The sequence below is a fragment of the Tenrec ecaudatus genome, chromosome 11, assembly GCF_050624435.1.
Source record: "Tenrec ecaudatus isolate mTenEca1 chromosome 11, mTenEca1.hap1, whole genome shotgun sequence".
NCBI classification, from domain to species: Eukaryota; Metazoa; Chordata; class Mammalia; order Afrosoricida; family Tenrecidae; genus Tenrec; species Tenrec ecaudatus.
Genome location: NC_134540.1, coordinates 56952385 through 56962423, shown reverse-complemented (window position 1 = coordinate 56962423; position 10039 = coordinate 56952385). Strand labels below are relative to the sequence as shown.

The following is a 10039-nucleotide window of genomic DNA, read 5'->3' as shown; positions in this document are numbered from 1 at the left end:
TAGCAGTCTAATGTTCCACCCCACACCCTATTATACTTTAATTTTCACTGCGACCCCCTTGTGAATATCCCTCAACCAGTTCAGATGGGGGCGCACACCTAATTAATTCAATCAAATCTCACTGCCACCAAGGTGATGCTGACTCATAGTGATGCTACAGGACAGGATGAACTGTCCCTATGTGTTTCCAAGAATTTAATTTTTTTCTTTGCATTTGTTCAGGAAACTTTTTAAAAATCATTTTATTGGGGTTTTTTACAGCTCATAACAATCCATACATCAATTGTGTCAAGCACATCTGTATATATGTTGCCATTCTCATTTTCAAAACATTGTTTTTCTACTTGAGCCCTTGGTATCAGCTCCTCTTTCCCACCCCTCTTCCCCACTCACCAACTCTCATCAACCCTTGAAAAACTGTAAATTATTATAATTTTCACATCTTACACCATTCACTTTTCCCCTTCTCTCACATTTATGTTTTTAATCTCCCTGGGGGTGGTGGTAGTTATACATTGATCATTGTGATCAGTTCCCCCTTTCTTTCTCCCTCCCTCTCCGTCCCCTACCTTTCCTCACCCTCATGGTATCACTATTTCCATTACTAGTCCTGAGAGTTTTATCTGTCCTGGATTCACAGTTTCAAGCTCTTATCTGTACCAGTGTACATGCTCTGGTCTAGCTGCATTTGTTAAGGTAGAACTGGGGTCATGATAGTTGGGCATGGGGAGTGTGGGGGGAGCATTAAAGAACTAGAGGAATGTTGTGTGCTTTATTGGTGCTATACTACACCCTGGCTGGCTCTTCCCTTTCTTGTGACCCTTCTGTGGTGGGAGGCCCAATTGTCTACAGATGGGCTTAGACTTTTCATTTTGACCTCACTTATCCGCATCAATATGATTGTCTGTTTTAGATCTTCTGTTGCCTGATACCTGCTCATGTTAACAATTTGCAATCACACAGACTTGTGTGCTTCTTCTGTGTGGGACTGCTAGATGGCCACTTGTTTAACTTCAAGCCTTTAACACTCCAGATGCTATATATTCTAATAGCTGGAAACTGTCAGCTTTCTTCACCATATTTGCTTGTGCACCCATTTTGATTTCAGGATGGTGAGTATCACAGAATTCCAGGCTATTAGAACAAAGTGTTCTTACATTGAGGGAGGACTTGAGTAGGGGCCCTATGTTCATCCGCAACATTGATATGTAGCATATAAATATATGAATATAGACCTTCATTCTTCAGATGGAATACACAGAACTCAAAATGACTGAAGCTGTGCAAAGAGACCATGGAGAATTTCAAGTTCAATATCAGCAGCTAAAATGATGGCAGCAGTTGACTAGGGGACAGACCATAAATTGCTCATATGTAGTTCAGGTTGACACTAAAAAAAAAATTCAAACAAGTCTGTGAAAGCCAAAATATAACCTTGAGTGAAGTCCATCTGAATTTTGGGAGCATCTCAAGAACAGGCTTGATACATTGAATATTAAGGAAAGAAAACCACAGGAGCTGTGGGAGGACATCAAGAAGATAATTCATAAAGAACACAAAAGGACATTGCCCTTCACCAGTACCATTTGGATTGGATTTGTAGTAGTCAGAAGGAAACATATTATCAGTTCTTTCAACCAAATGGGGTATACTTTGGATTATGACTAGTTTTTTCTAAAAGAAAAATAAAATAACAAACAACCTTTATAAGTACATAGTCACAGACTAGTTAAAATTACATGGAACCAGGAACTGATCCAAGATTGAAGAAGGAATTGAAGGCAACTAAAAATTGCCACCATTTTCAGAAAAGTAATAACAAAGAACAGCGTCCCCTTGACCCCCCAAAATAACAAGTGGTAGCCTTTAATAGGTGCATTCTTAAGAAATTTGTTAATGATTGATTTCACATGAATGTATTCCTAACCAAATTCCAGAAACATGGTTATGGTATGAGCTTTCCAACCCTAAGAGTCTCCTTTTTTGGCCTCAATGACTTTGAAGCCTAGCCACTCTCCCTCGCTTGACAAGGTGCATAGGACTCCACATTAACCCTTGCCTGTCTTTGAAATGCAGCATCAAGAGAGGATGGAAAGAATACACACAGTCACTGTACTAAAAGGAACTAGCTGATAGTCCACCATTTCAGTACATAGCAGATGAGCAATAACACTGAATGCATTAGCCAAAGACAAGGCTCTCAAAATTGATGGAATTACCCATTGAAATTTTTCAGCAGGCCGAAGAAGCACAGGAGGCACTAATTTATGTATGCCAGGAAGTTTGGAAGACAACTACTTGAACAACTAACTGGAAGAGATCCATTCCAAAGAAAGGTGACCCAATAGAATGCTCAAACTATAGCATTACATCATTGATTCTCATGTAAGTAAAATGTTGCTGAAGCTCATCCAACAGTAGTTGCAGGGAAACTCTAGAAGTTCAGGCTGAATTCAGAAGAGGATATGAGAAAGAATATCTTTGCTGATATCAGAGGCAACTTGACTGAAAGCAGAGAATACCAAAAAGATGTTTACTTATGTTTTATTGACTAGGTAAAAGTATATTTTTGTGGACCATAAAGAACTGTGTATATCCTTGAGATGAATGTTCCAGAACACTGTATTGTGTTCATTAAAAACTTGTACAAGGACTGAGGCAGTTGTGTGAACAGAACAAGTGGATTGGAATGATTTACAACCCGGGAAGGTGTGCATGAGGGTTGTGTCCTCTCACCACACTTGTTCAATCTGTATGCTGAGCAAATCATCAGAGAAGGTGGATTTTATGAAGAAGAATGTGGCATCAGGATTGGATGATAAGACTTTTTATCAACCATCAATATGCAAATGACACAACCTTGCTTGCTGAAACTGAGAATTTGTAGTATTGGTTGATAAAATCAAAAGTATGGATTACATCTCAGTGCAAAGATGCAAAGATGCACATCAACTGTTGAAAGGTCAGAGTGCTTGTTAGAGTCAAGGATGACAAGACTTCCTTTACATGCTTTGGAAATTTAGGAGAGACCATTTCTAGAGAAGGATATCATGTTTCATAAAATGAAGGACAGCGAAAAAGAGCAAGACCCTCTGTAAGATGGATTGTCCCAGTGGTTGCATCAATAGGTTCAGGCAGAGGAACAATTGTGACCGTGCCACAGGACCATGCAGTGTTTCATTCTGTTGTGCAAAGGGTCACTATGGGTAGGAGCTGAATAGGCACCTAACAACAACGTATCATTTTACAAACTCAGGATAAAAAGAAAGGACTGAATTAACATGTTCTACTTTATATCTCTCAAAAGGTCTGCTTCATTGGCAAATCTTCAGTTAGTGATAATGCTATTTTTGACACAGGCCCCTGTTGAGCCAAGTTCCAGTAATTCTTGATATTTTTCAACCCTTAGAATAAATATGCTTGACTCCTGTATTCCCTCCTGTAGTATCCTTTGAGGTCTTGTCTGCAAATATTGTTGGGCTGGCAAGATAATGGGAACAAAATGTACAAGATATCCATTTTTACTTTTGCCAAATAAAAGTTCTTTAAACTTAACCTTGGCTACTCAAAAAGTAAGGACTCTATTCTCACAATCAAATTGTGTATTTTAAATAACCTAAAACCAGCTTTGTAAATGTACTTTTGAACTCAGTTTCAGGTTATCAAGAAATGATATAAAGAAATATTACAAAACACATTTTATTTCCTTGAGTGGTCATGGAAGACAAATTGAAGTTAGAGATCTTAAAACCTTAAAGTTCATCAATTATCTGAGATTATTTATATTAAAAATAAATCTGAACACAATTTGGTTTTATAAATTCTGTGGGAGAGCATGAACAGAGTCATGCTTACATCTTAACCCACCTTATTTCCCTCCCATTCCACAACAGAGTAAGGCAAGCGTCGGGTACAGAGGATAAGAGAGATGGTAAAGCTGTTCTTCAGGTTAGCTTCATTAGCTCCGACACACCGCAATCCAATCCACCCCAAAGTAGAGCTACTCTGTCGGGTTTTCTTGGCTATAATCTTCACATAGCAATGTTTCAAACCTGACTCTTATGGAGCTGTGGAGCGGAATGCCACCTACAGCTCTGCATTAGCCATCTCACCATATCACTCATATCACCAACTTCTGTGATGTCTGGCAAGGGCCAAACTTGCCTATGAATGAAACATCCAGGTACGATTCCCACCCTTAAAGTTATTAAGCCTTTTTTGCAAGATGGGGTCTCATCATTTTTCCCACTCTTCCCGATTCTGAAAGCATTATTCCTCCTGATTAGATCCAGAAAGGCCATGAGTTCCTTACGTGCTTCCATAGCCATGTATTAAGTATCTAATGGTAAACAATTCAGATGTTTAATACTGTTGATTTTAAAACATTAGAATTTTATTTAGATTTGTAACTGTTCTGTATGTATTAGTTTACATAGTGAACATTAGCTTCCTATGATATTTCTATATGCTGGAAAATTATGTGTTATAATTGATAGGGAATATGCCGGTTAATCTGTAATACTCTGCTATAAAAATTTTAAACATTCAAATAATTTGAAAGAATATGACATGATCAATGGATATCCATCTTCCCTTATAACCAGTACGTTTTATACTTTTTAATTTTGTTTTATTTCTTCCTTTCTTTGTCTATACCTTCTAACACACATATTCTCCTTGATGAATTTGAAATTAAGGAATCCTAGATATAACAGAATGAAATACTGTTGGGTTCTCACAACTGTTATTTTGTTTGACCTCATTGTTGCAGCCACGCTGTATCAGCCGTCTCATGAAGGATCTTGCTTTTTTTCCATGACACTGTACTTTACCAAGCATGATATCCTCGCCCAGGGACTGATCTCTCCTCATTATAGCTCTGTAGACAGATTTGTTTGTTCTTCTGGTAATTAATGATGCATTCATTATTCCTCCTCATTACCATAGTTCAAATGCTTCTTGGTTGGTTTTCCTTATTCTGTTGCCCAGTTTCTCACATGAGATTGTTGTGCATTTAATTCAACTCACGAGCAAATGATATATTCCAGATGACTGAGGAAACAAGTCTGTTCATTTGCTTTTCCTTTGACTTTTGACATATTCTGATTTTTTCTCAAATCTTACTGCTAATAAGCAATACTGACCTGTATCTATGAATCTTAATTTCAGTTCTAGCAGGACCTTAAGCCATTTGTGTTACTTATAATGCCTATATTCCTTATCATATAGAATTTAAATAATCCTATGAGAAAAAGTAGAAGGAAATGAAAAATTGAGAGATTAATCAAAAGAATGATCCCCATGGAAATTATTATTAAATTGTAACACAGTAACTGTAATATAGGACAACGACAAGCAGGAGGCTGTAGAAAGGTCAATCTCCATTTGTTCTTGAGGAAAGAGCTGGCCCGCTAACAAGAAAGAATTAACACCTGCGCAGTTCCCAGCCTTTGACGGGAAGCATCTCCACCTCATACAGAAATTTCCTTGCACCCAATCCAAATCCTCCCCCATGACCTCTGTACCACCTGTGCATTCGTGTCTTATACTTCCTTTCCCCTCCCGCGGAGTTAATGATAAAAGCCCTTGCTTTCAGACCTTGTAAACCATTCCAGACCCGCACAACAGGTGAGCTGCCGTCAGATGAGACACTCATTAGAGGGCTTTCTTCACACGTGGTGGGAGAATGTAAGGCAAATCTCTGTTATAAAATGGGAGTTGTTCTTATCAAAGGTATATCTAAGGGATGCTATGGCTATTGCCTCCACAGTTCTCTACAAAATTGTAGCAAGGGGTGGACGTCACAAAAGTCAATTTACTTCAGGAGTACAAAGAAAGAGGCATGGGGTAGAAAGAGGAGGGATTATCTCTTCAGACATACTTTCTAAATGTCCTTCTTGTCATGGTCTTGGACTGTCTGTTCTACTAGAGACAAGATGCCATTTCCCATGGTCCTGCCCAGCCTGTCCTGGATACTGCTCTCCAGCTTGATGATCCTGTCACAGGTCCAAGGTGAGGTTTTTTGGGTTTTTTTGTATTCTTTTAAAGATCATTTTATTAGGGGATCTTACAATAATACGTACATCTATTGTCTGAAGCATATTTATACATATGTTCCTAATATTATTTTCTAAACATTTATTTTCTATTTAAGCCAGTGGTTCTTAACCTTCCTAATGCTGAGACCCTTTAGTATAGTTCCTCATATTGTGGTGACCCCACAGCCATAAAATCATTTTTGTTGCCACTTCATAATTGTAATTTTGCTACTATTATGAATTGGGCCACCCCAGTGAAAGGGTCATTCTACTCCCAAGGGAGTTGCAACCCACAGGTTGAGAACCGCTGATTTAAGCCCTTGCTATCAGCTCATCTTTTTACCCTCCTGCCCCCCTTACATCCTCGTGACCCCTTGACAAACTATAAATTATTATTATTTTCATATCTTATACCTACCGCTGCCTCCCTTCCCCCAGTTTCTTCCCCCCTCCTCTCCCCTCCTTCCCCTATCCCTCCTGGTATCACTGCTCGCATTTCTGTTCCTGAGGGGTTTATCTGACCTGGACAAGGTGAGATTTTGATACTCCTAAACATTTCTGGTGGATGTTCAGGCCCCAAAGAGGAAAGAGCTATCTGTGTAACACACGTGGTAATAAGAGGTATATTCTCACATGCTTAAACCAAATGCAATTTCCTCCAATCAATATTGTTTACATTTGGCTAACTAGTTGTGGGAATCATCAAAGTGTCTCATTAATAGTGGAATAGGGTTATCAAAATCAAACAAACAAACGAACAAACTCAGTCTCATCGAGTCAATGCTGACTCACTGCAACCCCCTGTGGGTTTCTAAGACAAAGTAGAAAACCCAGTCTCTTACCGAAGAGATGCTCGTGGTTTTGAACTGTCAGCAAAGCAGATCACAGGCCAACACACAATCACTGCACCACCAGGGTTCATGTTGTCTGTGGGTGTCAGTCAGCTGTTGGAAGTTGAGAACATAAAACTATGTATAATGAAGGATGCGTTACAGAAAGGGTACAGTGTAGAAACAATCGTCCAGAAAAAGGTGAACCTTGAAGAAGAGGAGGGGGGAGAAAGAAGAGAGATGGCTGCTATAAGACAAAACAGTTCTGAAGGGGTTGGCAAAGGTGAGAAGCGGACAGCCCAGGAGTGAGCGTCACTCTCTAGTGCTTACACATTGGGCTGTGATCCGAATGCTGGACAATTCAAACCCAGCTCCTTGGAAGACAGACTGGGCTTTCTCCTCCTGTAAACAGTTACAGTCTCCGAAACCCACAGGTGGTCACTATGAATCAGCATTGCCTCGATGGCAGTGAGGGTTTTGTGGTGCTGGTGGTGGTTGAGAATACCTAGGATATGGTCTTGAAATACTCTAGTTCACCTTGGACAATTCCTAATTTTCATAGACTCACATGTCATACATTCCATTTAGATGTCTGTAATCTTCTCTATCTTCTCATTTGGAATCAGACTATGCCCTGCCTTCGTGGGCATTTGTGCCTTCAGCGTTACCTTCCCGCTGTCCCTCTCAAATCACCAAACTTCCTTTCAAGTGCTTCCTCACCTTTGTTTTTCTCCCATGACCACAGGGGAAGACTCCCCGATGGAGCCGCCCTCTGAACGCATCCAGTGCCCCAAGGGCTCCAAGGCCTATGGGTCTTACTGCTACGCCCTGTTTCTGACGCCTAAACCCTGGATGGCCGCAGACGTACGTAGTGGGCTATGAGGATAGCAAGTACAGGGAGGGGTACAGGGGAGCCAGAGGAGAGAAGGGGGGCTCTTTATCCTCCAAAGGTCCTTGCTTGTGACTATGTGCACCTCTATCTTTCATACAACCCTTCTCACTTACCGCCTCCCTACACAGCAAGCTTCCGTTTCTTCTGTCTCTTTCCCCACACAGATAGCCTGCCAGAAGCGGCCCTCGGGATACCTCGTGTCTGTGCTGTCTGCGGCTGAGGGATCCTTCATTGCCTCCCTGGTGAAGAGCACTTCAAACACCAAAGAGAACATCTGGATTGGGTTTCATGACCCCACGATGGTGTGATTGTGGTCTTTTCCTCTCTCTGACCTCTAAGATGGCTACGGTCGCTGGACTCACTCTCTGTCTTATATGCCTGCCCAAAGTGGTTCTTTATAGAGCCCAAGAGCTCAGTGAACCTAAAGAACATTTGGGGGGGGGGAAGAAAAGACCTTGCAGGCAGCTGAAGAGCTGAGTTCTGGATGTTCTTGTCTACAGCGAATGTGCCTCTTTCATAGTTTACATGAAAATCTCACATGAGGCTTTGCCATTCAGTGCTCTGTCCTCAGGGATCTGAGTGAACTGTTATGATAAGAACCTACCTAGGGAAAGGCTATTGCTCTCCTCCTATACGAGAGTCCTTGTCTTTGAGGTTTAGAAGCTAATCAAAAATGTATCAAGTGTTGTTTAGTCAGCAATGTATTACTTAGATGTCAGTCAGTAATGTCAGTAATGCATTACTTTAGATATCTCTATCAGCCTTAGTTTAAAGAAGAACTCCCCAGAGGATATGGTCCTGGAGCAGCGCTTGGACGAGCAGATGCAATGGCATGATGCAAGGGATGCTAGATGGGCTATTACTCAACTTGACTCCTTCCTTTGTAGGGATCTGAGCCCGATTTCGGTGGATGGGAATGGAGCAGCACTGACTTGGTGAATTACTCTGCCTGGGATGAAGAGACCTGCAGCAACACAAACTCTGGCTTCTGTGCAAGCCTCTCTCCAACCTCAGGTAAGAAACGCCGAAGCCACTTACTCCCCTCGTTCTCTCCCAATCCTTTGTGGCTTGACCTTGGGAAACACCCCAAGTTGTAAAATACAGTGTTGGAAATTACTCTGCTGGTTTTTCTTTTCTCATTTTCTTTCATTTCTCCTTGATTTCTATTGCCATCAGCTTGTGTGCGACACCAGGGAAGATGGAGAGGCTTTGAACCCTAGAGTATGAGAGAAGTCCCTCCCGAGCCCCAAACCGATCTTCCTTATGTTTCTGTTCCTCCAGGGTTCCAGAAATGGCACCACTCTGACTGTGACCAGGCGTTGCCCTATGTCTGTAAGTTTAAGGACTAGGAGCAGTGAAAGCATTTGGAGTGGCTGATCACTGTGGATGTCAGACTCCCTGTGCAGACCCACAAAGAAGAAAGTATCGCCCGGCGCCCTCAAAGGGTCCTCCGAATTCTAATTGTTCCTTTTACTCTCCCCTTCCTATGCTCATCGCTAGCGCTTCTGTCTTTTCCAAGGATCGGAGTCAAACACAACAATAATAAATTTTTATTCTGTACATACTGTTTCCATCTCAAATTAGACTCTGAAGAGAAGAAAATGGGTAGTGAATAGACACTGTGGATTTTGGCTTTGTCTGGTCCCAGTGATTCCTTCGGAAAATGATGAAATATAAGTTCTTAACAGTGTACTTTTGTGTGCTTGTCTAGTCCCTGTGATTCCTTGGGGAAATGATGAAGCATAAATTCTTAATAGTGTATTTGTGTGTGCTATGAACACGGAATATTTGGATCATAGATCGATATTGTCCACACAGACTACAGTACACACATTTACTTGTAACGGTTGATAAATATGTAAGAATATTCCATAAGTCCTGGCTTATTTGTGTTCACATATTCAACTGTAGCGAATAATGTTACATTTTTATACCATTCAAAATTTCTGGAAGAATTATAAATCAATAGTCATATCATATACAAAGAAAAATCGACACTCAACTAAGACTGTGAAAATAGAGTATTTCCAGAAAAAAACATAAATGAAAGGAATTTGTAAAAAGCAGATCAACTTTACTAGAAATACCAAATGAGATTCTTTGAAGAGAAAACTCATTATTGTAGCAAACAACCACAGATGATCACAGGATGACAGCCTCTCAATGTCAGTCTAGATACCGTGGACTCTGAAGTACAACATGCCTATAAAACCGGAAGCATGGGACTAGAGACCTTCATTTGTAAACAAAAATTATTAAAAATTAAAAAGAGGAAATAG

General features: G+C 40.6%; 1 protein-coding gene across 2 annotated transcripts; it reads left to right on the top strand.

The window, feature by feature from the left end:
- Positions 1-5936: 5936 nt before the first annotated feature.
- On the top strand, positions 5937-9109 carry LOC142460723 (lithostathine-like). 2 transcript variants are annotated; one of them, XM_075562521.1, is made up of 5 exons: positions 5937-6012; positions 7614-7732; positions 7925-8062; positions 8648-8774; positions 9042-9109. In XM_075562521.1, the coding sequence occupies exons 1-5, from the start codon at positions 5937-5939 to the stop codon at positions 9107-9109; spliced, it is 528 nt and encodes a 175-aa protein (XP_075418636.1). The 2 variants fall into 2 exon arrangements, with proteins under 2 accessions (XP_075418636.1, XP_075418637.1); XM_075562522.1 differs by lacking the exon at positions 7925-8062.
- Positions 9110-10039: the final 930 nt, after the last annotated feature.

Coding starts and splice junctions, on each gene's coding strand:
- LOC142460723 (XM_075562521.1), top strand. CDS start 5,937: ATGCCATTTCCCATGGTCCTGCCCAGCCTGTCCTGGATACTGCTCTCC. Junction 7,733..7,924: donor AACCCTGGATGGCCGCAGAC/GTACGTAGTGGG, acceptor TTCCCCACACAG/ATAGCCTGCCAGAAGCGGCC. Junction 8,775..9,041: donor AAGCCTCTCTCCAACCTCAG/GTAAGAAACGCC, acceptor CTGTTCCTCCAG/GGTTCCAGAAATGGCACCAC.